The 27,014-nt window shown below is 43.0% G+C and overlaps 1 protein-coding gene across 2 annotated transcripts in view; it reads left to right on the top strand.

The window, feature by feature from the left end:
* The first annotated feature begins 2,869 nt into the window (after window positions 1-2,869).
* Window positions 2,870-27,014, top strand: part of LOC122402643 (titin) — a 96,710-nt gene continuing 72,565 nt past the window's right edge. Inside the window, exons 1-29 of one of the 2 annotated variants that reach the window (XM_043405603.1) lie at window positions 2,870-3,555; window positions 11,289-11,331; window positions 11,752-12,026; window positions 12,114-12,188; window positions 12,288-12,340; window positions 12,565-12,786; window positions 12,903-13,246; window positions 13,370-13,718; window positions 13,837-14,075; window positions 14,287-14,516; window positions 14,579-14,722; window positions 14,829-15,086; window positions 15,197-15,340; window positions 15,420-15,692; window positions 15,879-16,424; window positions 16,624-17,101; window positions 17,228-17,808; window positions 17,965-18,507; window positions 18,623-18,877; window positions 18,964-19,107; window positions 19,848-20,249; window positions 20,725-21,126; window positions 21,431-21,653; window positions 21,740-21,912; window positions 22,682-22,821; window positions 23,017-23,533; window positions 23,672-23,815; window positions 23,890-24,141; window positions 24,229-26,930. In XM_043405603.1, coding sequence (XP_043261538.1) covers window positions 3,387-3,555; window positions 11,289-11,331; window positions 11,752-12,026; window positions 12,114-12,188; window positions 12,288-12,340; window positions 12,565-12,786; window positions 12,903-13,246; window positions 13,370-13,718; window positions 13,837-14,075; window positions 14,287-14,516; window positions 14,579-14,722; window positions 14,829-15,086; window positions 15,197-15,340; window positions 15,420-15,692; window positions 15,879-16,424; window positions 16,624-17,101; window positions 17,228-17,808; window positions 17,965-18,507; window positions 18,623-18,877; window positions 18,964-19,107; window positions 19,848-20,249; window positions 20,725-21,126; window positions 21,431-21,653; window positions 21,740-21,912; window positions 22,682-22,821; window positions 23,017-23,533; window positions 23,672-23,815; window positions 23,890-24,141; window positions 24,229-26,930 — 10,320 coding nt within the window. In that variant the 5' untranslated portion in view covers window positions 2,870-3,386. Of the gene's footprint in view, window positions 3,556-11,288; window positions 11,332-11,751; window positions 12,027-12,113; window positions 12,341-12,564; window positions 12,787-12,902; window positions 13,247-13,369; window positions 13,719-13,836; window positions 14,076-14,286; window positions 14,517-14,578; window positions 14,723-14,828; window positions 15,087-15,196; window positions 15,341-15,419; window positions 15,693-15,878; window positions 16,425-16,623; window positions 17,102-17,227; window positions 17,809-17,964; window positions 18,508-18,622; window positions 18,878-18,963; window positions 19,108-19,847; window positions 20,250-20,724; window positions 21,127-21,430; window positions 21,654-21,739; window positions 21,913-22,681; window positions 22,822-23,016; window positions 23,534-23,671; window positions 23,816-23,889; window positions 24,142-24,228; window positions 26,931-27,014 lie in introns of both variants that reach the window. The other variant, XM_043405601.1, reaches the window with a different exon arrangement.

Genomic DNA, 27,014 nt, shown 5'->3' on the forward strand with positions numbered 1-27,014 from the left:
ATGTCTGAATTACACGGTTGCGCGGCTGCGTGAACAAATTTGAAAGTTCGAACAAATAACTGTAAAATTGTCGAGTTGGACGTCGATGTCGATCCACGTTGATACAGACATTAGCCAGGATTAAAATTGCAACGCGTGTTGCATATATCTCGTGCGTAGCTGCACGGTGCACCGTATGTGCACATCGTAAATGCCTGCGACTACCGTCTGTTTCGCTCCGATTCGTCCAGACACGGAACGATAACGGTTGGGCAGGATTTTTCTACACATCGTGCGAAACAACTATTGAAAATAAATTAGTCCCTTCGATATTTTACAATTTTAATCTCTTCTTGAGGGGTCTGGTAACTCTAGAATATTGAAAAATTCGATTATTTTTTTTTTTTTTGGCTTAAATAATAGTTTGAAGCCTTAAAAACATTATGCGAAAGGTCTCAGTGACGATGACGTGTATCTGCGTCCTGTAGCGCGTTAAATGCATTTTTCTCGGAACTATGTTTTACAAAACGGTGTGCAGCATTACACCAGTTCTAATTAATCAATTGCTTTGAAAATTTACAGTTATCTTTACTATTATATTTATTAGGCATTGACGATCCGTTTTTTTCAAAATTGTCAAATAATTCTGCAAAATATTCGTAATAAGAACTCGTTTTTGTGTTAAAATTCGATTTTAACCAGACCCCTTAAAGAATCAGTGCTCTGAAAAGAGGTGGAGTTAATGGAAGTGACATTTATGGCAATAAATTTGGTTTGCGAGCGAAAACGTTCAGATGCTAATGGCGCGTCTGGCACGTACGTTGCCTGTTCGACGATAAATCGTTTCATTGTCACGTTTTAATTTATCGTGGAACGAAAAGTCAGCCGGTCATCAGAAACATCGAACACTTTGACCTTCGTCGTCTGCTCGGGACGTTGGTCGCCCGATGATTGTGTAATTTATCGGGCACGGGGTCGGTCGTTACATCGAACATGTTACAAAGCTGATTGTTTAAACGTGGCGCCAGTTAACTGTTTCGGCCAGACATTGTAATACATTTCTACATTCACGGGGTATTCGTAAAACAAATCTATTCTTTCTTCTTTAAACAAAATTAAATAGTATAGGTTAGAAAAATTATTTGAAATTAAATCGTACGTCAAAGGATTGCCATAAGAAACAAAGAAATAAATAAAATTAGGAAGCATTGTTATAATTGAAATTGAAAGAATGGTCAAGGTGTCGGGGGGGGTTGAAAGAAATGGCGATTGACCCAGTTCCGTTGGCGAACAGAGCCACGGAAACGTCGCGAGAGAGAAAGAGCGCGTCGCTGGAAGGAAAATTGAAGCAAAAAGGCTAAATGAAACGTAAAAAAAGGGGGATAAGGCTGACGGGAGACACGACTGCTCTCGCGACTACGTGTCTCCACCGCGAATGCTGCGAAGGGGCGGGGAGGGGGGAGGAAGAGCTTGAGGAAGGGGCTGCCGCGGACGGTTTAAGAAGAAGAGGGGGGGCAAAGAGTGCGTAGATGCGTGGGCGGCTGTCAGTGAGCGCGAGAACGCTGCGTGAGCCGCGCGCGCGTCGACTTGCGGCTCCGCTCCGAGTTACGGGTTCGAATCATCGCTCGATTCGAATAACAAGCAACCGAGCAAAGGTACTACAAGTCACCTGGCTGAGAATTCGACTCGGTCGGATGCGAGATTGGCTTGTGATTCGCACGTGTTTTTCACTGTACGCAAGGAACAGTAACGAGAGAAGGACTCGTAAAATAATAAGTAAAGGGGGCCCGCCTTGTTACATTCAATCAGTTTCGATTCGAGACACTGCCTTGGAACTCGTACGACTCTCTGGCCTTCCGCGGGCAAACGTTCTCCAACTTTTTGTTTCATCCATTGATCGAATTCGGTTGTTACGAACCCACAGAAGTTTGCTCATTCGTAACGCGTTATTTCAGTGACCGGTTGAATCTGCCTTCTATTTTCGTTACATTTTTCATCGCATAACAGTGAGATAAATTTAATTCTTCGTAACTTGAAATTCTATTCGACTTCGGGGAAAAATTATACGATAGGATCGCAACACTAATAATGGGATATAAATTTTAAGGTAAATTTGAATATACATATAGTAGCCCCAATTAGAAGTTATTCATATTCTTCGGACGTGTTATCACAAAAATATAATATGACTAATTCGATGAACATACAAGCAAAAATGTGATTTTAACGCTTTGAGTACAAAGTAAACGTCAATTTCTTCGGCAAACGACTAAATTCCAAGAAAACTTTCCAATAGCTATACCGGATTATGCAGAATCACCCCTCTTTTTCGGTTGCTCTATCGATACTGACACCTTGTAAAGCAATACCTTGGTACTTTTTATATTAAGAAATACATTTTTGCACGGCTATGATTTTCGAAATTTCAAGAAACGAGATTACGTATTTTCATCGTCATGATGCAAACCTGAAGTGACAAGTACAATGATGCATCACAACATTGACCTTGAGCACGAAAAATCCAGAATATCTTAATATCGGGGGATGAAAAAGGTTTGCTTAGGAGTTTTTAAACAGACTCTCGTATAAATAATTTTTTAGGCTATAGGTTCAATGACTTTTAACAACTTGATGCGTAAATAATGTTTAAATGTACCCGTTTAAAGAGATTTGGAGGAAAAAAATTATTTATTTTTATTTAAGAGACTTTCCTTTTTAGCGAGAAAGAGACAGGGAACGAAAGTGAAAAAGAGAGAAATGGGGGTGGTGGGAGGGACGATTTTGATTGGAAGGATTAGTGTTCGTAGGGAGGAGGGTGTGAAAAATTTCGACTCGTTTTTGAGCGTCGGGACGCTCCAAGTCTCCCCACCCTCTGGTGGAGGCCCCCACCACGTAGTGGCACGTCCTCGTGGAAGGCCGTGTTCGTTTTCCGAGACGGCATCAGCCGGCAATTCGCATTCGACCGACGTCTTGGTTTAAAGAGTCTCGGGGACAAGATTTTTGATGATGACTTGACTTCTGCCGACTGGAGTGAGCCGCGGTCTCGAGGCAGCACAGACGAAAGAAGAAAAAGAGAAAGCGAGCAAGCAGTTTCAGCCACGAGAGAAACCGAGAAAAAGAGGATTATCGATTACTCCGAATCGAGTAAAATATTTTATCGCGAGTGACAGCCACACGAGGATTTTACTCGTTCTTTTCACCGATCATTTTGTTGTTGTTGAGTGCCCAGTGAGTGCACCACACGGGGAAGTTTCGACGACCAAGTAATTCTCGGGTGACGAAAAACAAGAAATAAAGGGAAAAGACCGATCTTTTGGGGGCCCGTTTCTGAGATCCCCGAACGTCGACGACGAACAAACGATCGATTTAATCGACCCACACGAGTTGGATTTCTCCGTTGATCCAATATGAAGCGACAAGTGTCTCAGCAACAGCAACAGCAGCAGCAGCAGCAACAGACGATGCAGCAGCAGCAGCAGCAGCAGCAGCAAACGACCACGCAACAACAGCAATACATTCAACAGAGAACCGAACAACGACATGTCACTCGACAACAGATCACCAGTCAGCAGAGAGGTCAGTTTTGGCGATGCTTTACAAGTGAAAATCGAAAAGCTTCAAATACTGTTAATTTTCAATCTTGGAAGGAACTCTGTATCGTTAATTGTTAGTATTGGTTTTGTAATATTTCAAGTAGTCGGGCGAGCTATCGAATTTCGCCCGGTTCAGCAAATTCCGAAATATCGTCGGCGCGACGTCTCGGTGAATGTTATTTTTCCCGGTTCGCTCGACGGTCGTTTTTTCGTTTTCGCGTCGAGGTAGAAAATAAATCGAGATCCCTCCGGATTTCTTAGCGGAGAATATCCCCTCGACGAATATTCTATTTTCGAGCGAGAGCACCGCCCCTGCGTGAGCTCTAAAGATAGTTTTCCACGTCGTTCGACGCCAGAGCGTTTCGAAAATTCCTGCACGCGCCCGTAAACGCTCCTAAGGGTCGCCCTCCCCGACCAGGGTGGCCCTTGCGCCTAAAAACCAAACACGCTAACACGCAGCTGTCAAAATCGTCGCGCTCTTGTGTCTTGGTCGTGCTCGCCTCTCTTCCGTCCATCGTTTGGCCCACGGGATATCTGTCATTGGCCCGTGGATTCTTGCACTCGTTCGCCAGGGCTGACGCGAACACAACGACAGGGGAACGGAGGGGAAATACGGCTTCTAAATCCGGCCAGACACACTTTCCACGCATCCCCTCCTCCCACCTCTTTGCGACGCTCGTCGCCTCGGAAGTAAAGATCGACGACGATCGCCTATCGATTAGTAAAAGTAAATATCATATCAGGTCCTGCCGAGTCTTGTATTCAAATTCGAAAAACAGTAAACCCACCTCTTATTTGACAAAAAGATGTAAATTTAACTTCTAAAATGTCGAAACATGATGACGCCGTTGTGTCGATTTTTGGATTTTGCGTCGCGAAAATTTCGTATAGATTGTAATTCAACTTCATTCGAAGCGTGGGAGTGTACTCACGATGCGCGCCAAAACAACGTACAGACACCACTATACATCGATTTTCTAACTATAAACAATTGAAAATCTTCTTAACACTAGAAAGACTGAAACTTAGTATATACCTATATTGCCCAAACGCAGTCAAAATGACTGCAATGTGAAAGAACAACTAATGTGTAAAGAAATTTGTTTAAAATTAATTTTTAATATTATGAATTTAACAACTTGTTAGAACAAGTATCACTGCATAAAGATTCGAATATCAAGTACTACTTTAGCTTATTGAGAAACTGCAATTTATCAAGTATACGCCCAAATCGACAATTTATCATGTGTTGGTAATCGAAAAAAAATGAAAACTGTTATTTCAATACAGAGCCAAACTGGTCATATGAGAAATTTACTCGATTCAATAATAAGAGTCATTTGATTATTTAAAATTTAGGCAATATATATATATATATATATATACTGGAAATGAAGGAGGGGGGAGGTAACTACAATTATTAATAAACGCATTTATATGTTGTACAAAAAGTCACAAAATTCTAAGAAATTGTGTCATTAAATACATAATTGTTTTTCTAATTGAAATTAAAAAGCAGTCAAAATGACTTTCTTGGGCAATCTAGTGTTAAGTAGTCAAGAAAACTGTATGTTAAATTTGAAGAAACGAATCGAGCCTCTAATTTTCCAACTTAAATAAATAGTTTTTTTTCTATTTTAAAGTTCCTCCAGAAATGGACAAATTTAGTTATTAACGTTCGTAACTGATTGAACGCCATTGTTGCAACAGCTCTTGACGCAAGTCCTTGGTTTCCTTTGTAAACTGATTATTTAAAAATATCGAACAAGAAACCCAGTCGCGATAAAATAGTAATCGACTTGCTTTGAACTCACAAGTTGTAACGGTAATGTTCGTTGGTGAAAACGAAACACGTACCAACCTGACAGCTCGTAAGTGCTTCGAAAAGGACGAGAAACGCAGAGGGTTCGGTCAAAGAGTACGAAACAGCGGAGAGAATCGTGATAGTCCCTTCTGAGAACATTCTTAACGAAGGATTGCTGCACGTTAAACAGAGTTAAAACGCTAGAACGCACAACGATCGTTATTCTCAGCGACGGGAATTGATGAGCGTAATTCGCGGTGAAATGACAGTGGACGCGAGCATTCCGAGGAATACGAGCTTGGAGAGGTTCCAATAGCGAGGAAATCGGGAATGAAAATACCGTTTTGTTCCCTCCCTCCTCCTCCTGTTTATGTTTGTCGAACTTGTTGCGCGATTCCATGCAAAAATCGAAATCTTGCCAGGGAACGATGCGTGGCAACTGGGAGGAAAAAAAGGAGTAATATGTAGTTCTGTTTTCGTCGCGTGACTGAAGAAAGAAATACCGAGAACGTTCGCGTCGTTTCCCATGAATCATTTCGCCAAAATACGGCACGAGTCTAATGGTTAAATATTCTCGTCGGTGGACAAAATTCTTGTACTTTTTAATAAAAAAAGAATAAATTTACTTTTAAAAATAAATTGTAGATTTATGTGACAGTTTTTTTACATTATAGTATACTGTATAAACTTTAGAATACAGTTACATTACAATTCTTTCGTGAAATGGGACCGAGAAATTCTTTCGTCGAGAACAGTATTGTGCAACATATTACATGCGAGATTCAAGGTAATGCAAGAATCGTAAACGAATGCACTTTTCTCCACGGGCAGACTGGTGGGGAACAATCGCGAAGAAAGTAACGTAATTTTCCACGAGTCACGGTTATAGTTACGACTGTAAATTCCGAAATCTACTCAATACGGTTTTGTAACAATGGCTTGGCCAACCGCGCCTTGGTCGTTTTTTAAAAATACACTATTAACTGGAATTTAATAAATAATATAAATACTTGTATTTTCTCTGGTATTACGAATCATACGTAAATTTAAATTTAACTTTGCACGAAGAAACAAATATCAGAATTGCGTAACTTCAAACAGTCCATCGCATCGAAGCGTTTTCGTAGATGCTACAGCCTGTAAAATCGTTCGTTTGTTTCCTCGCGAACTATCCAGCAATTTTGGCGTGTCTAAATTTTATCGGAAGGTCGCTGGTTGCGAACTCGACGAAAGAGACTCGGCACGGCCAGACCCAAAAATATCAGTCGCTTATTCGCCTCTGATTCACGATTATATGATACTTGAAACTCCGCCACTTATAATCTTATCGATGCAATTACTTTACAAGCAATTACAAACGGCAATTAGTTCCATTTTCAGTTAGACAGATTTTTTCGAATTAAAATTTATATTCGTTGGTCATGAATAAAATTTGCCTGACCATGTTATAGGATTAGCCAAAAGATCGACGCATATACTTTTTAGGTTTACATATGGCACAAATCGTTGCATACATGGTACAGCTCGCTGTTCGACTACTATACTAAAAGAAAAGTTTGTGTGTAAAAGTTTCTTGATTTCGTTCGACATTGACTCGCAGTCTGGCAAAGTCGGTACTCAAGTTTGGCTCGCAAATGTCAGTCAAATTCGATGAGTGCCAGCGGTGGCATCGCATCTAAAAAGAATACAGGTCGCGTGTGGGCCGCGAGAAATCGCATACAAAACATCCCAACACGCAGCTAACAAAGCCGTATTCGTTAGTCGTGACAAAGTCAGCTATTTCGCGCGACGATGTTGCACGCTGCTAAATCATCATTATTAATAAAGCGAGACCACGATCTCGCGTTACGTGGAATTTAAATCATCGCCAGATATTTCAACAAAATCGTTATAATCGTTTGGCGAAGTTTGAGAAATTTCTTGGTAAATTTTTAAAATAAGCATTGTGGAAATCTATTATTAAAGTTAATTTCGAAACTTCTCTAATAATGTGGAATTCATCTCAGATATTTCAAAATATAATGACAATAAAGTAGTAGTTTCATCGTACAATACCCTAACCGTCACGACATTGAATGGCCGGTTAAGGAGTGTATATATACGAATAGGTCGGTCGAATACTTGTGAGAGAGCGTAGCCCTCTATCGGCGAACGCGAAAAGCATCGCCACAAAGTTAATGGGAGATTCTAGAGACCAAAATAAGACGAAAATGAAGAATAGCAATTTGTTGATCGAGGCTTTGTTAAAAAGTTATTAACGTTCAAAGTTCCGCCTGTAGAATGGCGATCTGTAGTGAATTTTAAATCTTAAGTCTTTTGTCTACCTGTTGTCCACTGAATGGACGTTTATTAGATTGTACAAAGGGCCGAAGTACGGTTAATCGACTTGGTTTTGGCAACGTTGGCCCACTAGCTCGCGCACCTCGACGTTATGTGTATAGTCGAATCAAAGAAGACGGTTGGCTTAAAAATAACTCGACAAATTCGTTGAAAAGATCTAGCCAGAGTGGGAAGTTTGAGAGTTCGTTCTCCGATAGAATGGTGTGTCCCTCGTAGTCTTGAAACAGCTGATCGTGACGGAAGCGAGCCGTCAGCTTGGCGTCGTAAACAATAACGACGAAACGACCACGATAAAGCAGAACGAATATTATCCAATGAGGTCGCGGATAGTCTACCAGGAATGTCCATGAATATCCAGAGTTGGTTTCAAATGGTGATTGAACTGGAAATGTTTTTGCAATAAACATTTCCAAATATTTTCCCAATAGGACAGCGTTCGTTTTAAAGAAGAGAGAAAGAGAAGAGAGGGTAAAGAGAAACAGCATTAGAAGCTGTTTTATTTTGGTCAGTTTGGACTGGCTTTGCGTAACGTCCCCGGCGATTGGTCGAGGTGCATGTAGTCCGGCCGGCGTAGACGCGTCGCGTCGCGTCGCGTCGCGTCGCGGCGTTGGGCGCCGCGCAAAGATAGTTGCTCCTAAAATGGCCCACGGTAACGCGATCCCCATCTGGATGCAAAAATAGGATCCCGTGGTTATCCGACCACGTTACATCCTTCACCCGCCCCCGTCTCCATCCCAGTGAGAATGGGTACCGCTCTCTTTTTCGCCTCGACTCTATATTTCATTCTTTTTATTGCACCGGCTCCCCGCCTGACCTTCTAGCCCACAACTCTTCGGGAACCACACCTTCCATAGCACACCCCGGCCCCCATTTATACCCAAAGATATATCAAAATTCTTTCAAATTATTCCCCAGAGTCCAACACTTTTTCTTATAGTTATTAATACTTTAATACTACATATTGGTGGTTGAGTATTTATTACACAATGGATACATCGCGTGTGAACGTGGTTGGGATAATTCTTTGAAATTATTCACCAGAGTCGAACACTTTTTCTTATAGTTTGGGAAAGACCACCATTAACCCCTTAACGTTCATGCCCGACTCTGACTGCTTTGAAAAACAATATTTGTTTAATCCAACGGTTTAAGGGATGATAGTATTTGTTTTTCTTCAAATTATACGTTAGATACAACATTGTAATTAACAAAAACCGTATTTTTAGAAACAAATCCAGTAAAGAAAACTGATCATTGTTGGTTAACCCGAAAAATATGAGCGTTAAGGGGTTAACACGAACGTATTTGATGTAGTTAATAATGCTTTAATACTACATATCGGTGGTTGAATATTTATTACACAATGGATGCATCGCGTGTGAACGTGGCTGGGATTTCAGAGCGATAGCGTCATGGCTTCTAGTATCCACTTAATCGCGATAACGAAAGTGGCTTTAGCGACGCGCACCAAGATTGGATCGGAAGTTTATTTTCGTTGCGCCCTCCGTGTTGGATCTGACAATTAATTCCCCGTGGCTGGCGCCCGCGTTACATCGTTGATCGCATTGTACGCGTAATTTGGGGGCCGTTGGAAGTTGGAAATGTTTCGCCACGGGAGTTGCACGTCGGCGGTCTTCGAAAAGAAAACAACCAGGATTACTCACTAAAAGCGAAGTCCTTTATTTTTACGTCGAAGCTCGCCCCGATCAAGTGGCACAGATGTTACCTACCGATGATTCAGTCGACTTTATGCAATTATCGCGATACAACGCAAACTCTGTTAACCCTTTCCGATGTAGTTTATCAATCAGTCCATTATTAATAAATGATTTTAAACTTTATTAATCCGATACAAGATACGACACTATTTTATCTATAGTATGAATATAGCTAGAAACGTGGCTTGTAATATAAATTAAATGAATAGGAATTTTCAAAGTAGCAGAGGGGTGATAACGTTAAGAAAAATTTCTAAAATGATAAGAGTATGAATGTTTAGACAGGTAAAATACATCAGCGATTACATTAATCGCATGATGACCTTTGCTGTGTGCGAATAAGGATACCAAAAAATTAACTGAGTCATCTCAGCATTGACCTATTAACCACGCACTTTGCGAGCCTTCACGTATTTATCTTACAATTTTTACGACTACGTCAATGTTTCGAACGTCAATTTCAGAATTTTAAAACACATTCTTGACGCCAACAATTTTGAGAATATACAAATCTAAAAAATAGTTGAAAAATGCCATTTTTATATCGAAGTTATCAAACGACCACGTTTCCATTTTTACAGTTTTCGACACGTATGCGTAAGAAAAGATAAATCGAAATTTGTACAGAGTGTTGCAGACCCAGGTGTACTTTAAGCGTAAGTGTTTTTAGTTGCACCAGTTGCGGCTTAATTGGCTGGCACAGCTCGTAATAAGGAACAGATGCAGTAGATTTTTCTTATAAATAGTAGTAGCTTGTGAAAGCAGCATTTATTTATAGAAGGTGTTCAAACTGTCGGCTCTTCGTTTCAATATCAGCTCGATCGTATTTGCATACGATATTTTCAAATTATTTTTCTTTTTTTCCAAGTCCCTAAACAACATTAATCCACGAGAAAACATATTTGTTCCAAGTAATGCGTTACTTGCTGACATTCTGAACACGTACAGTACGATAGAACTTCGATAATCTTGAAAATTGATGCGATAAGAAGGGACACCATTTATACAGGTTGTTTATTTCGTTGAATAACAAAATGTTTATTCATTTTGTATTTTCTACGCGTGCAACAGTAAAGAGAGCAGGAAAAGTTGTAAAGATACGAATATGATGATGAATACGGATCATCAGGATTTTGCGTGAATGGCGCCTCGGTGTTTAATTAGCGAATTGACTTAATTGGTTGGCGTCCAGACGCAGATGAGCTTGTAGAAAAATACGTGGCCGCCGTGGCGCGTGACGACAGCAGAGAAACAAACGGCGTCAACGGTTCGTTTCCTCGATTCGTTCTAGTCCAGTTCAGAAGAATGAGAGGAAATGCGGCTCGAGGAAAGATGCGTGTCCAGAAATAAGAGTAACGAGCTTCGCGAAAGATTCGGGCGAAAGCACGGACGCCCATTTTTTCTTTCGTTTGAAACGCCGCGGCGCAAATAAACAAACGAAATCTCTTCGAAACCATGTATATATTTATAAAAGAGAAAAAACGAGAAAAAAAATGTAGAATTATCTCGTGATTGTTACAAGATAATTCCTAAAATCTTTATTTTAATTTCTATTTTCCTTAAATTTCTTACTGAAAGTTACTTATCGAAGACAAGACATGTATTAAAAAACTTTTTTAAAAAGATCATTTGTACAATTCTATTATGCAATATATTATAATGAAAAAATACAACTGAGATTCCTTGAGGGCTCTGACAAATAGCAGAACATGAATCATATTTCTATAAACAGTTTAAAATCTGTTGTCTTGATTTGTTGACTACCGATGGCTAATAATAGTTATTCTACTTATTTATAAATTGTAATATCTCATTGAACGACGAAGTAACGTATTATTCTTTCTCTCTTTGCAGTTGAAGGGGAGATTGTGATGCAGTCGACGCCCACGGTACCAGCGTGAGTACTTGGATTTATGTCCACTTTTGGCGAACATTAATATTTAAATATTTATTAACTGTAAACTTGAGTATAAACTGAAAAAAATGATGAATCAATGGCAGTTGTTGCAGTTAATAGTACTACGAATAGTTAAACATAAAAATATTTGTCAATTGTAGCAATAGTTAGCTGAAGTAAAAATAATAAATTGAGAGCATTAAAATATAATATATGTATATGTAGATCGATTTTAGAAGCAAAGGAATTGAATGTAAATTTTTTATTAACAAATTAGTTTGATACTTTAACCTCTTCAGGGTCTATTTATTATTGACAGTAACTATAATTATAAAAAAAAAAATTAAACGTCCACTTATGTGGGCAAAGGCGTGAAGGATCATTTAGAAAATATTGTTGAAATTAAGAACGTTTGCACAGTTTTACTGGCAGGCCCGGCGATCCATCGCCGCCGGTCTTTGAGCAGATCTTCAAGAACGCCAGATTCGCGCAGGGAGGAAATGCAATTTTCGAAGGACGCGTCAGAGGAAACCCGAAACCCACCGTTTCCTGGACGCACAAAGGTGCCCCGTTATTGGAGTCATGGAAAATTCGGATGTCGTACGACGAGAAAACCGGAGCACTTACTCTTCAGATTAATCAGATTGGCCCTGGAGACGAGGGTGAATACACGTGCAGTGCTAAAAATCAATATGGTAAGTTTTCCACATCACCATACTGATCAGCAGCTTTTTTATACGTTGCTGGGAACAAAATAAATGAGAATCATTTCCTCTGCTTAGGCGAGGCGATCTGCTCAGTTTACATTCAGCCAGAGGGATTCGGACCTCCGCAGCAGCAGCAGCAGCAGCAGACGGGTGGTTACAGGAAGGAATACGCGCAGTCTTTCCAATCGACCGAACAGAAGAGTCAAACCGGAAGTCAAAGTTTCCAACAGCGCAGCTATCAGCAAACAGTTGACAAACGAAGTTACATGAACGGATCCTCCACCAGCATCGAAGATTTTAAGGTTTCATATTTTTCAGTTCCAGTCACACATTCACTTAAGCTTTTCAATTTTAATTTATTTTACTTGGAAAAAGAAATTTGTCGACATGAAATCCGTAATGCACGATAATTCTAATAAAAAGAGTCGAAAGACTATAAAATTACTTGACACTTTTCTTCTTCTGGTTCGTGTAAACATTTCGGAAGATTATGGAAATGGAGGAAGGTAATCTGATGGATTTGCAGGTCGACACATTCGAATACAGGCTGCTGCGAGAAACGGAATATCGAGAGTCGATTACACGCCGCTTCGTGGGCGAATCGGACGTGCAGATTTCGACGGTGGTAGATCGTAACCTGGGACCGGTTGCACCTCCGCAAATCGTCCAGAAGCCCAGAAACTCGAAACTCGTCGAGGGATCTGACGCCGTTTTCACAGCGAAACTATCTGGCAATCCGAAACCGAGAGTAAATACAACCATTCGTCGTTTATTCTGAATTTTTTTTTCTCGAAAATGCGCACAATGGCACCATACCTACAATACAGGAAGAGAAGCATTGTATCTCTAACGTGTTCATTTTAGTTAACTTGGTTTAAAAACGGCCAAAGGATCCGAGAGTCGCAACGAGTGGAAATGAGCTATTCGAACCAGCAAGCCACCATGAGAATCAGAACGGCTTTGCCAGAAGACAGCGGCCATTACACCTTGCTGTCGGAAAATCCCCAGGGTTGTACCGTTAGCTCGGCGTATCTGGCGATCGAATCCAGCGATCAAGTGGATCAGGCTTACCAGCATTATCAGCAGAAAGAAGCGGTCAAGACTCAACAAGTAGAATCGACCGGCGAGTCCGACTCTGGCAAAGTGTTGCCGCCGAATTTCGTACGCACCTGCACCGATCGTGAAGCCACAGAAGGAAAGATGACCAGGTAAATCTTTCTTTTTTTTCCAATTAAAATTAAATTGCGTTGGATTACCGTTCCTTTCTTCGCGAGAAGAAATTTCATCACAGTAGAAAAGCATACTCACGGTTGCGTAAATGTGTTATTCAGGTTTGATTGTCGTGTAACCGGGCGCCCGTACCCTGAAGTAACATGGTACATAAATGACCAGCAAGTGGCCAACGACTTGACCCACAAGATTCTCGTAAACGAGTCCGGTAACAACTCCCTGATGATTACCAACGTGAGCCGCGGGGACGCTGGCGTCGTCACCTGCGTCGCAAGAAACAAAGCCGGTGAAACGTCGTTCCAATGTAACCTGAACGTCATCGAGAAAGAACAAGTGGTTGCACCGAAATTCGTCGAACGTTTCACGACCACGAGCGTCAAAGAAGGAGAACCGGTTGTTTTCATGGCGCGTGCGGTTGGCACCCCTGTACCGCGAATCACCTGGCAAAAGGTAAACCTGCAGGAATAATTCCCTGATATAACAATTCTGAAACTTGAATTATTTTGTCGCAAGAATCGAGAGAAATATTTAGACAGAAGGTATAGGAAAATTTGTGTAATTGTTCCAGGATGGCGTGCCGATAACACCCGGACCGGATGTGCGTATATTGACAGACGGCAGCGGAGCTTCGACTTTGGATATACCTTACGCGAAAATGTCGGATGCAGCTTGGTACCAGTGCACGGCACAGAACGTAGCCGGCTCCACAGCCACCCGAGCACGGCTCTTCGTAGAGACACCGAAAGGAACAGCCCCCGAACCAAGACGCCTGAATTTACCCCGACCGACGAAAGTCATCGAACCAGAGTAACTAGCTTTTTCTCTCTTATGGAAAGGAAACCAATTGACAATTTAACCCTCAAGTGGATTCTCAATCTCGACTGAATTATTTTACTTAATGTTGATTTTTAACACTGTTTTACTGTTATGCAAACTGGAAAAGGACGATGGTAAAACTTTAATTATATCTGTAATTTAATTTGTAAAGAATGGAAATAATCGGTGAGAATGTTTGCAGACCTGCGCCTGGCCCCGAAGTGATTTACTTGCGACACGTAGAACGTGCCAAGCCGTATTTGCCTCCACCCGAGGAGGACAGAGTTTATCCACCGCCACGTTTCATTATACCGTTGAGGGACGTCCATCAAATCGAAGGTGGACGAATTCACTTCGAGGCCAGAATCGAACCGGTGGGCGATCCCACCATGAGGGTAGAGTGGTACGTCAATGGAAGAGCTCTCGATGCAAGTGAGTACCTTTCACAAATCTTACGATTCAGTTTTTTCCTTTTTAACTTGTTGTGATTGCAGGTTCTCGAGCGACTTCCATTTTCCGATTTGGCTTCATCTCGCTCGATCTTATCAGCATCGTTCTTCAAGACAGCGGCGAATACGTGTGCCGCGTCGTTAGTTCGACTGGAGTCGCCGAATCTCGAGCTACCCTCAGCGTGACGCGTAAGTTACAAGCGTTTAAGATGGTTCCTTCTTGGTGTCCTTCCGTCGTTAGTACAAGGAGCTGAGAGTTTCGACGAATATTATTTGAAACAAATGACTGTTTCAGCACGCGCAACAATCGAACAGGCTAGTCAACACCCCGACAGCCTCCAGTACATTCAACAGCTCGAGGATTACAGCAAGTACCAAAGGCAGGAGAGTGTGGAGGAGATCTCTCCCCAGCGGCCGGCCTTCATCCGTCCACTCCAGGATCTAGGAGAGCTGCAGGAAGGTCGGAATGCGCACTTTGAGGCGCAACTGACCCCTGTTAGCGATCCCACGATGAAAGTGGAGTGGTACAAGGATGGTAGGCCAATCACAGCTAGTAAGTATCCTTCCATAAATCTTTACAGTTTAGTCTCCTGGCCCACTGTGGATCGGATAAGTAAAATACTGCCTAAATATTGTATGTACCGAATTCTAATAATTTTCCAGGCTCAAGAATCACAACCATCTTCAACTTCGGATACGTCTCGCTCAATATATTGCATCTACGAGCTGAAGATGCGGGTTCTTATACCGTCAGAGCTGTGAACCGCTTGGGAGAAGCTGTCAGCTCCGCATCTCTCCGTGTCTTTGGTAAAGATCTTATAATGTAATCGTTATTAACACTAAAGCTAGGTCATTACGCGACGGTTACGCGAATCGTTCGTTTCAGCACGCACAAATGTTACTTCCGAACTGGGAATCCCCGAGCAACAGAGGTACATCGAGGCTGCCGAGGAATTGGAAGCCTATCAACAGGCTATGCACCAGAAATATGTGCAGGAGCAGCCTGAACCGACCAGCCCACCGGAATTCAAATCTCCTATCAAGGATCAGAACAGCATACGAGAAGGCGGCTTCGCTCATTTCGAAGCTCGCCTCGAACCAGTCGGCGATTCCGATTTAAGAGTCGAGTGGCTCAAAGATGGACGCCCTGTAGAAGCTAGTCAGTATTCCTCACTCTGCAAATTAATACATTTTTATTAAATTTATATTTTGTCTAGACATTCGTTTCGAAAAGGTGAAGAAAATTCGAATTTCCCATATATCGCTTGCTAAAATAAAATTTATAATAATCTTCTTGCGAATTCATAAATACTTGGTTCGTTAACAAAATACACTTGTTCACCAGGTTCGCGAATCACGACTTTCTTCAACTTCGGTTACGTGGCGTTGACCATCAAGTACGTAACGATCCACGACGTCGGTGTGTACACCTGTCGAGCTTACAATCGCGCCGGAGAAGCACACACCACCGCTCAATTGAGCGTGATCAGCAAGAACGATGTCATCTATGACAGTCAACATCCCACTGGGCTTCAGAAACTACAAACGCTGGAAGACTCCAGCAGATATTCGCGAAAAGTACAGGAAGAAACGCAAGTTACTCAAGCACCACGATTCTTGGGAACCCTGAAGGGTACCAACAAGATCGTCGAAGGGCAACGTGCTCACTTTGAGGCTCGCGTCGAACCTCAGAGCGACTTGACCATGACCATCGAGTGGTATCACAATGGAAAACCCATCACTGCTGCGAACAGAATACAAACGTACCACGACTTTGGTTACGTTGCTATCGATATTCTTCAAGTTAGACCCGAAGATGCCGGCACTTACACCGTCGTTGCAAGAAATGCCCTTGGCGAGGCACGTCTATCTGCCACCATGGTGGTAGAAAGTAAGTTCTTTTTAATCTTTTTCCACCTTGGATAGAATATTGGTGGAAATTAAGAATGGCATAATTCTCCATTTCTCTTGTAACTTGTGAAATTATAAATTTATTTCGTACCGGAGTATTAATGAAACCAGAAATTTCACAAATAGGTAAATATATATATTCCTAGGATAGAAATAATAATTTTTAAAATGGATTTTAGCACGCTCAGGCGTGGATACCAGCAGCATGCACCGCACTTCCTACGAAAAGACGCAACGCCTCGAGGAATCGAAATTCACCGAGCCCCAATACCACATCGAGGAAATTTCGAAATCCAAGCCAATCTTCGTGCAGCCATTGAGCGACCCTAAGCCGGTCAGCGAGGGCAAGAATATCCATCTGGAGTGCCGTTTGGAACCAATGGGCGACCCAACGATGAGAGTCGAGTGGTTCCAAAATGGCCGCCCCGTCACCGTTGGCTCCAGATTCAGGACTTATTACGACTTTGGTTTCGTCGCTTTGGACATCGTGCACTCGACCATCCTCGACTCTGGAGAATACACTGTCAGAGCTACCAACCACCTTGGCACTGCTCACACGTCAGCTTGCGTCAGAGTGATCGGAAAGTCCGATGTCGTCACGGACACTCAACACGAGCAGTCGCTAGAGCAGATTCAAATGCTGGAAGATTCATCAAGGTGTGCCTCTATATTTAAATTAAGATCGTCGTATATATTTTAAAAGATGATTTTGAGATGGTTGACCCGTGGACTTTCATTAGTTTTTGTTGTTATAATGTTGACGCAATCTCGACTGTTACACAGGTACCGTAAAACTCAACAAGAAGAAGTGACGGTGATGCAAGCACCCCAATTCACACGAGCTCTGCACAACATCGAGACGGTGGAATTAACCAACGTCCACCTCGAGTGTCGTCTTCAACCGGTCGGTGATGCCACGATGAAGGTCGAGTGGTTCGTGAACGGTAGACCGGTGAAAACTGGTCACAGATTCCGACCATCGTACGAATTCGATTACGTAGCACTCGACATCCTTGGCGTTTATCCCGATGATTCTGGCGTGTACACCTGCCAGGCAAGAAATCAATTGGGCGAAGCCGTCACCTCGTGCTCGGTGAGGGTGCACGCGAAGAAGGACTTGCTCCTGGAATCACAGCATCCCGAAGGCTTGGAAAGAATACAGTATCTCGAGGATGCTTCGAGATACAAGAGACACGAATTGGTCGACGAAGTTGTCAACGTTAAACCCAGATTCGTCACAGCACCGAAGAACCAGGAAAACCTTCGCGAGGGACAACACGCGCATTTTGAATGCAAATTGGAACCGGTCACGGACTCCAATTTGAAGGTCGAGTGGTTCAAGAACGGTCGTCCAGTAACAATAGGTAAAGAAAAATTAAAGAGATAATTACTTTGACAATATTTAAATATTAAACACAACCGCTTTAATTATTCGTTGGATATTACATAGTTTAACATACATCAATTGCAGTGATGCAGTTATAAAATAAAAAAATTTGAAAACCATATTTGATCGACAGGACATCGATTCCGTCCGATTCACGATTTCGGATACGTTGCTCTGGACGTGATCGACCTGATCGCCGAGGATTCTGGAACGTACACCTGTCGCGCCGTGAATCTGGTCGGCAGCGACGAAGTATCCTGCACTTTGACCTGTCGATCGACCGCTCAAGTGTTGATGGACACCAAGAACGAGCTCAGTCTCGAACAAATTCATTATCTCGAGGACAGGAGCAAATACCAGCGACGCGAGGACGTCGAGGAAACGACCACCCAGGCGCCGATCTTCACCACTTCCTTAAACAACGTGGAGATCAAGGAGGGTCAGAGAGCTCATTTCGAGTGCAGACTGATCCCCGTGTCCGACGCAACCATGAAAGTCGAATGGTTCCACAACAACAGACCGGTCAAAGCAGGCTCCAGATTCGTCGAGACGAACAGTTTCGGTTTCGTCGCCCTGGATATCATGTACGCGTATCCTGAGGACTCTGGCACTTACACCTGCCGCGCAAAGAACATTATTGGAGAAGCAATTACGTCGGCGACCGCGGTCGTCCACTGTAAGTTTTCATTTTACTTGATTATTTAATCACTTGAACAAAGTGATGCAAACGAGTACATTGATTAAGTTTCTTATTATTTGTAATTATTTTAATAATTATTTTTCACGAATAGCCAAAAAATCGGTCTACTTGGAAACCCAAAACGAAGAGACCCTACAGCGGCTTCGTTATCTGGAGGATACTTCGCGGTACCAACGGAAAACCACAACGGAAGAAACCGTTACTCAAGCGCCAGTTTTCACGATGCCCATCAAGGACCTTAAAGTCGCGGAGAATCAGGCGGCTCATTTCGAAGCCCGCGTGATTCCTGTTGGCGATTCAAAGCTCAAAGTCGAATGGTTGCGAAATGGAGTTCCGATTTCAGCTTGTAAGTTACTTATTCAAAACGCAGCAATGATTCTTAAAACGAACCGTAGGTAGATGTGAACATTGACAAATTGTTACCGTTTGCAGCGAATCGCATAACGACGATGCACGATTTCGGATACGTCGCTCTGAACATGAAATACGTGAATCCCGAAGACTCGGGTACTTACACTTGCCGTGCAAGGAACGAACTTGGCGAAGCAGTCACGTCAGCGACACTTTTCGTCCAGTGTAAGTAGAGATCGTGCACAGAAAACGAGATCATCCCAAAAATGGAGCTTCAGTTTTCAGCACCGCTTCTCGTAAGCTACAGACGAGCTTCCATCACGTAGAAACAGCTGCGCTTACACGTAGAAATTTTTTTCTTTTTTGTATTTTCTGCACAGCAATTTTTCCCCCAATTTTTTTTTCGCCGAGATGTTCGTAGCAATATTTGTTTAAATATTTTTTGGTGGATTTTGGTGTCCTTCGCAAAATTCACGTAAACTGCACAAGAACATTCGAACATAGATCGTTCGCGCGATCGAGCTCCGCAGCCATCATTAACAGAATCACACACCTTCATCGACACTTCACGATATTCATACTCCATTTTCGGTATACTTGGCGATGAACATTTTTCATTAACGCTCGCTAAGCGATTTCTATCCGTCTTTTGTTTACTTCTACGATGAACTTTTCCAAAATAGTTTTTATGGTGGTACAGCAATATTTATTAACTCTTTATTCAATAAGTAAACTAATTTTTTATTTTATTAACAAAATTTGATACAAAATAAAGTTACCCTTCAAATAACCTTGAAACCGTTCACCAAATAAAAAATAAATAAAATAGTTGTGTAACTTGGAAATGGTAAAGTCCGTCCTGAAGAAGGAAAACGAACAAAAGGACGTTTCCTCGTAAAATGTTTAATCGCCAATTTCCCACGACTCGTACAAATACACGGTTTAAAAACTGTTCCCCGACACAGCCAAAGCAGCCCTGCAATTCGAGACGCAGCACGAGAGTTCGTTGTCGAAGATTCAGGCCCTGGAAGACACGAGCAGGTACCAGCGTATCGAGGAAGAAGAGTTCGTCGTTAAGGAGAAACCGTCCTTCACAGTCCAATTGAACGGACCCACCAACCTGGTCGAAGGACAAAGCGCACACTATGAGTGTCGTATCGAACCCTATCCCGACCCGAACATGAAGGTGGAGTGGTTCCATAATGGCAAACCACTGTCCACCGGTCACAGGTACAGAACCACCTGCGACTTTGGATTCGCTGCGTTGGACGTTCTGACAGTATACGCCGAAGACTCTGGCACCTACACCTGCCAAGCCACCAATAAACTGGGATCGGCCAAGAGCTCGATCAATCTTGACGTGAAATGTAAGTATCACCCTTCGAACGGACGAGGCCCCGAGACAATTTTGCAAACTCGATCTCGAGGGAGACGCGCGATCGCTCGAAGCGAGATAGAAGTATCAATACTTTGATCAAAACGTGATCAAGATAATAATTACTATATCGCGTTGATACTTCTACGAGCTTCCGCGATTACATGCCCCGGGGACAGCAGGTGGATGTAATCACGCATTTTGTGTTACTTAGAAACCCTGTCTGTTTTGCTTCTAGTACCCCCATTGCTTTCAAACACAGTTCCTTGCTTCTGTAAAGTATCTATATACATACGTAAAATGAATGGCCACCCTTCTCCTTTCTGGGTGTTCCACGTTGTTTTTCTCGTTGTTTTATTTAGTTTTATTCGTTTACGCCTGTTGTACGTTATTCTCGACCCTTCTGTCCTCCAAGTGCACCTCTGTGTCGATTAGACCCGGTCGTGTTAATCGATCACACCTTACAGCCCGCTCCTCGATCATTCGCGAAACGCAACACGAAAGTGCCTTGAAGAAAATACAGTACCTCGAAGACGATTCGCGGTACAAACGCACGGACGAGGAAGAATTGATCGTCGCGGAGAAACCAAAGTTCGGCCGTCCGCTGAAGAACATCGAGCACCTGCCCGAGGGCAAGAGCGCCCATCTCGAGGCGACCTTGACCCCTGTCAACGACCCCACAATGGTGGTCGAATGGTACAGAGACGGACGACCGATTCCGCAGGGCCACAAGTTCAAAACCACTTACGATTTCGGTTATGTCGCTCTCGATATCCTCTACGCTTATCCAGAAGACTCAGGAACCTACATGTGCAAAGCAAGAAACGCTGTTGGCGAAGCTGTCACCACTTGCGTCATCAGTGTCGACTGTAAGTCAAACAGTTTTATTCTCAATTTTATTCTTGACTTAAAAATTTTGGTAATCTTTACTGTCTCTAGGGCCATTTCAAATGGTACATTCTTTAAAATAATATTTCAAATTTTGCTGAATTTCGATTGGTCAATATTCAAACAATTCAGCAATTGAAACAATTTACGATCTCGAATATCGAACGAACCTCCTTAACCTTTCGGTACAACCAAATTCATAAGTCGACCAGTAATTATTCCAAAGTATGCGTTTAATGTCGATGAAAAGGAAAAGTTCAAGGTTTCGGTGTTTATCCTGAACAGCTAAACAAGGACTTTATCTGGACACGTTGGACGCCCAGCGTTTGCAGAAGATTCGCGAGCTAGAGACCGTAGAGGTGAAACAAGAGGTTGAAAAAGAAGTTGTACACCAGAAGCCCGTTTTCCTGACACCGCTCAACAACCTGGATCACTTAAAGGAAGGTGAACACGCTCATTTAGAATGCCGAGTCGAACCCATCAACGATCCAAATCTCAAGATAGAATGGTAAACGAAATCGAGAAATTATTAATTTAATATTTTCATGATCGTCGAATCGATCGTTAAATCGGGCGAATTTAATTTTCCATCAGGTTCGTGAATGGAGTCGCTGTGAGAACCGGACATCGGTTCCGCAAAACTCACGATTTCGGCTATGTGGCTCTTGATATTCTTTACACGTACTCTGAAGATTCTGGTACTTACATGTGCAAGGCTACCAACTTGGCTGGCGAAGCTGTCAACACTTGCACCATCAAAGTTGGCTGTAAGTATTCAAAACTCGAGAATTCTAGATCCAAAACAATTTTTTTTAAAGGATAAAAAATTTTCTATTGGCTTCTGACAAAAAGTTCAGAGTTTAGGTAATAAAAATCTTGGTGATTGAGAAACTGTACAATCGAGAACTGATTAATCGAAAATCGCTGTTTTAGAAAAATGAAATTTTGTGTCAAAAAAGAAAATAGTACAAATTCTGCAATTTTATACGATTAATTAGCCAAGCACAAGCGTTATCCTCCTCCACGCTTCCGACCCCTGAAACTCCCTGAAAAAATAAACGATGAACAGCCTACTCGGACAGAAAATTCATCGAGCATGAAACCTAGATTCGGATCATTTTCGTTGGCGACTCGTAGATGCGACAAACAATTTACAGAACCTCGTAAAATGGAGGAAAATTACATTTGTCAAAGAAATCGGTGCGAAACAGCGATCGATCGATGTTGTAAAACGTACCCTAACGACGAAAACTATTTTGGAACGAGAAGAAAATCCGAAATGAATTTTGAGAAATATCGTAGCGAAAGAAATCGGTTCAGAAATACTTGTCAGAATCCAAAGTGTCGACACGTTACGTTTCAAGGCTTGGAAGAAAGACCGTATCGATCACAACTGCTGAAAAATAATAGAACAAATCGATGGTTTTAGTTCCTAGGCATTTCAAACCAGTAATTTATAGAATCTTTAATTCGTTTGACCGTACCATATTAGCGAAACGAGTAAAAATATATTTAACGAGAAATTGTTCTTCGTAGCTCGCCGCAGTATTCTTCTGGACACGCAACATCCCGATGGCCTTGAAAAGATCCGCGAACTCGAGGCCCAAGGACATCCAGCCCGTTTGGAAGTCGAAGAACCACCTGTCACACCGCCAAGATTCGTCACAGAACTCAGGGTAACATTGCCTTTATCTACTTTTATAAATACAATATAATATTTTTTATATAAAATTGCAGTTTTCAGTTTATATGGGCAAATTCAATAAATACATGTTTAGAGAAAGATATGTTTTAATAATTTTTTATAAGGACGAACTCAACAAAAAATTCTTGTATAATTATAAAAAAAATATTTGTTTATTATTGTTCAGGGTACTACTGAAGTATACGAAGGACAAACAGCTCACTTCGAGTGCCAAGTGGAGCCTCTTCACGACGCCAATTTGAGAATCGAATTCTTCCACAACGGCAAGCCTCTGCCATCGGCTTCCCGGTTCCACGTGACGTTTGACTTTGGATACGTGGCCTTGGACATTGGTCACGCGGTCCCCGAAGATGCTGGCCAGTATTCCGTGCGAGCGATTAACGCTCTTGGTCAATGCGTGTCTTCGATCGAGCTGAGAGTTATCCCGAGGGATAACATTATTCTGGACTCTCAGCGTCCCGAAGGAATGGACAAAATCCGTGAACTCGAGGCACAGCAGCCTTGGAAGAGACCAGAAGTACCGGAACCACAAACAAGACAACGACCTGTCTTCACTCAGCCCTTGCAGAACATCGATGCCATTCCCGAGGGACAGACTGCTCACTTTGAGTGCAGACTGATACCCGTAGGGGATCCTACCTTGAAGGTCGAGTGGTTCAGAAATGAAATTCCGCTCGAGACAAGTAAGTCTACGTTCTTGTCTTCCTTTCTCTTGATAGAACAATACAAACTACTATTAGAAAACGAGGATGATCTCGTCTCCCACTAGTAGGTGTTCCAGCTGAAAGATGAAAGTTCACACGATCTGTTTCGTTATTTAGGTTCACGAATAACCAAGGTTCACGATTTCGGTTACGTGTCCCTGGATATTAATCATGTACGAGAAGAAGACGAGGGTGTCTACATGTGCCGAGCTACCAATCCGCTCGGCGAAGCTGTCACAACAGCTTCGATGAGGATTAAGAGTCAGTGTCTCTGTTTACTTTTGTTAATGCATCGCGTAAACGTAATATTTACTAATTGAATTGCTCTCGTGCAGGTAAAGCTAGCATACAATTGGAAACCCAGCACCCTGAAGCTCAGCGTAAGATTGCCCAACTCGAAGCTGACAAACCGAGTCGACCCGAAGAGCCAGAGAAAGTGTTTGATAAACCCATATTCACGCAGTTACTGACCGGACCCACTGAACTCTGGGAAGGTCAGATGGCTAGATACGAATGCAGAGTCGTCCCTGTTGGCGATTCCAGTTTGAGATTCGAATGGTATATAAACGGAGTCGAATTAAAAATGGGTAAGAATCTGTTAATACGTTTAAAATGCAACAATTAGTATCCTTAGAAGTTACTTTCTTCTTACAAGATTATTCATTGTCAAACAGGTTCTCGTTTCCACGTAAATCATGATTTCGGATACGTGACCTTGGACATTCTGAAGGTCATAACAGAAGATTCCGGTGTGTACACATGTAAAGCGATCAACAAAGCTGGAGAAGCTGTTTCCTCGATCTCTCTAAAGGTAAAAGCACGCTCAGCCATCGACGCTGACAGTCTTCAACCCGACGCATGGCAAAAGATCCAACTGAAGGAAGCAGAAATGAACAAAGTGCCAGAAATGTTCGTCGACACGACGCCGCAGCAAGCTCCAGTTTTCACGAAGCATCTTGAAAGCTACGATAAACTCGTCGAAGGGCAACACGTATACCTGGAGGCTCAAGTTGAGCCAAGAGCAGACCCAAACCTCCGCGTAGAATGGTTCAAGAACGGAGTAGCGCTTCAAACGGGAACCAGACTTCGTAGCACCTTCGATTTCGGTCTCGTGACGCTGTCCATCAATGGATTGAGGGACGACGATTCAGCGATTTACACCTGCAAGGCCACCAATTTGCTGGGAGAAGCTGTATCCACTTGCAGCTTGAAAATTGTCGACCGTCACTGGTTGCTCGGTGACACTCTTCATCCCGATGCTCTTCCAAAGATCGATGCTCTGGAACAGCCTCACGTTTCATCCGCCGAACAACCAGAGCCGATCTACGAAGAACCAGTGTTCATCACTCATTTGAACAACGTCGAGTGCGTCGAAGGTGACAATGCACACTTCGAGTGCAACGTGGAACCATCGAAAGACCCAACGATGAAGATCGAGTGGTTCATAAATGGAAAGCCACTTCCGACCGGCGCCAGGTTCAAATCAACCTACGATTTTGGTTACGTTGCTTTGGACATAAATCATGCCTACGAGGAGGACTCTGGAGTAGTCATAGTAAAAGCTACGAACTCCAAGGGCTCGGCCCAGACATCGGGCACCTTGAAATGTACCAGCAAACAAAATATTTATCTGCAGACTCAGCATCCGCAAGGAGAAGCTGGTCTGGAGAAGGTCAAAGAGGCGGAAGATGCCTACTTGTCCAAGTATAGGAGACCAGAAGACGGACCGGAACACGAATACCCGAAACCGATTTGGACGGTTCCCTTGCAACCGGAATTCAAACTGGGAGAGTCCGAGCCATTGCATCTGGAAGGACAAGTCGAACCGAAAGACGATCCAAACTTGAAGATCGAGTGGTACTTTAACGGCAAAGCCTTGGAGCATGGATCTCGCTTCAAGATGACCAGCGATTTCGGATTCGTCACCCTGGATCTGACGGACGTGTATGACCGCGACTCTGGAATCTACACCTGCAAGGCGTACAACAAGGCAGGCGAAGCCTTCACCTCGACGACCGTTTACTGCTCGACCAAAGAGAACATCATCGAAAGGTCGCAACATCCAAAGGGCAAAGAGGGTCTGGAAGCTATCCAAGATCTCGAAGAATCCCTCAAGCGGCAGGATGGTGCCCCGCCGGAGAGCGAGGAAGGTCATCCACCAGTGTTCACCTCTCAATTCGAGAACTTGACCAACCTGTCCGAAGGAGAAATTGCTCACTTCGAAGCTTCCCTTACTCCAACCGGTGACCAGACCATGGTCGTCGAATGGTTCTACAACGGAAAATCGTTGGAGGCTAGCCACCGCACCAGAACCGTCTACGCTTTTGGCATGGTCGTTCTAGAAGTCCTTGGAACGAAGATCGAAGACTCTGGTACCTACTCTTGCCGAGCCACGAACAAATGGGGTCAAGCCGAGATCAGCGTACAACTGGAATGCGTCGACAAATCCAAGGGACAGAAACCTAAATTTACCACGCAGATTCAATCGTTGGAGGGTCTGAAGGACGGCCAGTCGGCTCACTTCGAGTGTACCCTTATTCCAGTTGGAGATCCTCACATGAAAGTGGAATGGTTCCACAACGGGCAGCCCTTGAGACATTCTTCTCGGTTCAAGATGGTATCCGACTTTGGCTTCGTTGTCATGGATATCGCTGGAGTGATGGCGCACGACACCGGAGAATACGTGTGCAAGGCCAGTAACAAATACGGCGAGGATTACACCAAAGCAACTATCAAATGCTTCGGAAAGAGCGGAGTCTACCTCGATTCCTTGCAACCGGATTCTCTCGCCAGAATCCGCGAACTAGAGAGCTATGGTGGCGAACAACCGACAACACCAACCACCCCGGTTACCGAACCACCTAAATTCATCACCCAAATCGCTGACATCACCAAATTGGTCGAAGGACAATCAGCTCACTTCGAAGCTAGACTCACTCCAGTGGCCGATCCGGACCTCAAGGTCGAGTGGTACTACAACGGCAAGAAGCTTCCTCATGGACATCGGTACAGGACTTTCCACGATTTTGGCATAGTCATCTTGGACATACTCTACTGCTACGAAGAGAACTCTGGCGTCTACGAGTGCAGAGCCTTCAACAAGTACGGAGAGGACACGACGAAAGCAACCTTGAAGTGCTACTCGAAATCTAGCCTTATTTTGGACTCTCAACTTCCCAAAGGAATGGAAGGTGGCTTGGAAAAGATACAAACTCTCGAAGATTCGATGATTCGCACGAAAGACGAGAAGGTAGTCGAAGAACGTGGAAAGGCTCCAATGTTCACTGTACCATTGAGCAACATCGATGGCCTTCGGGAAGGGGAAAGCGCACACTTTGAAGCAAGACTTACACCTACTGACGATCCAAAACTAAAGGTACCGTCAGTTACTATGGTCACTTATCATCTTATCATCTATACTAACGCTTATCTTCTTACTAAATTACAAATTATTTAATAT

Source organism: Colletes gigas, unplaced genomic scaffold, assembly GCF_013123115.1.
Source record: "Colletes gigas isolate AHSC1104 unplaced genomic scaffold, ASM1312311v1 Colletes_gigas_Sc00038, whole genome shotgun sequence".
NCBI lineage: Eukaryota > Metazoa > Arthropoda > Insecta > Hymenoptera > Colletidae > Colletes > Colletes gigas.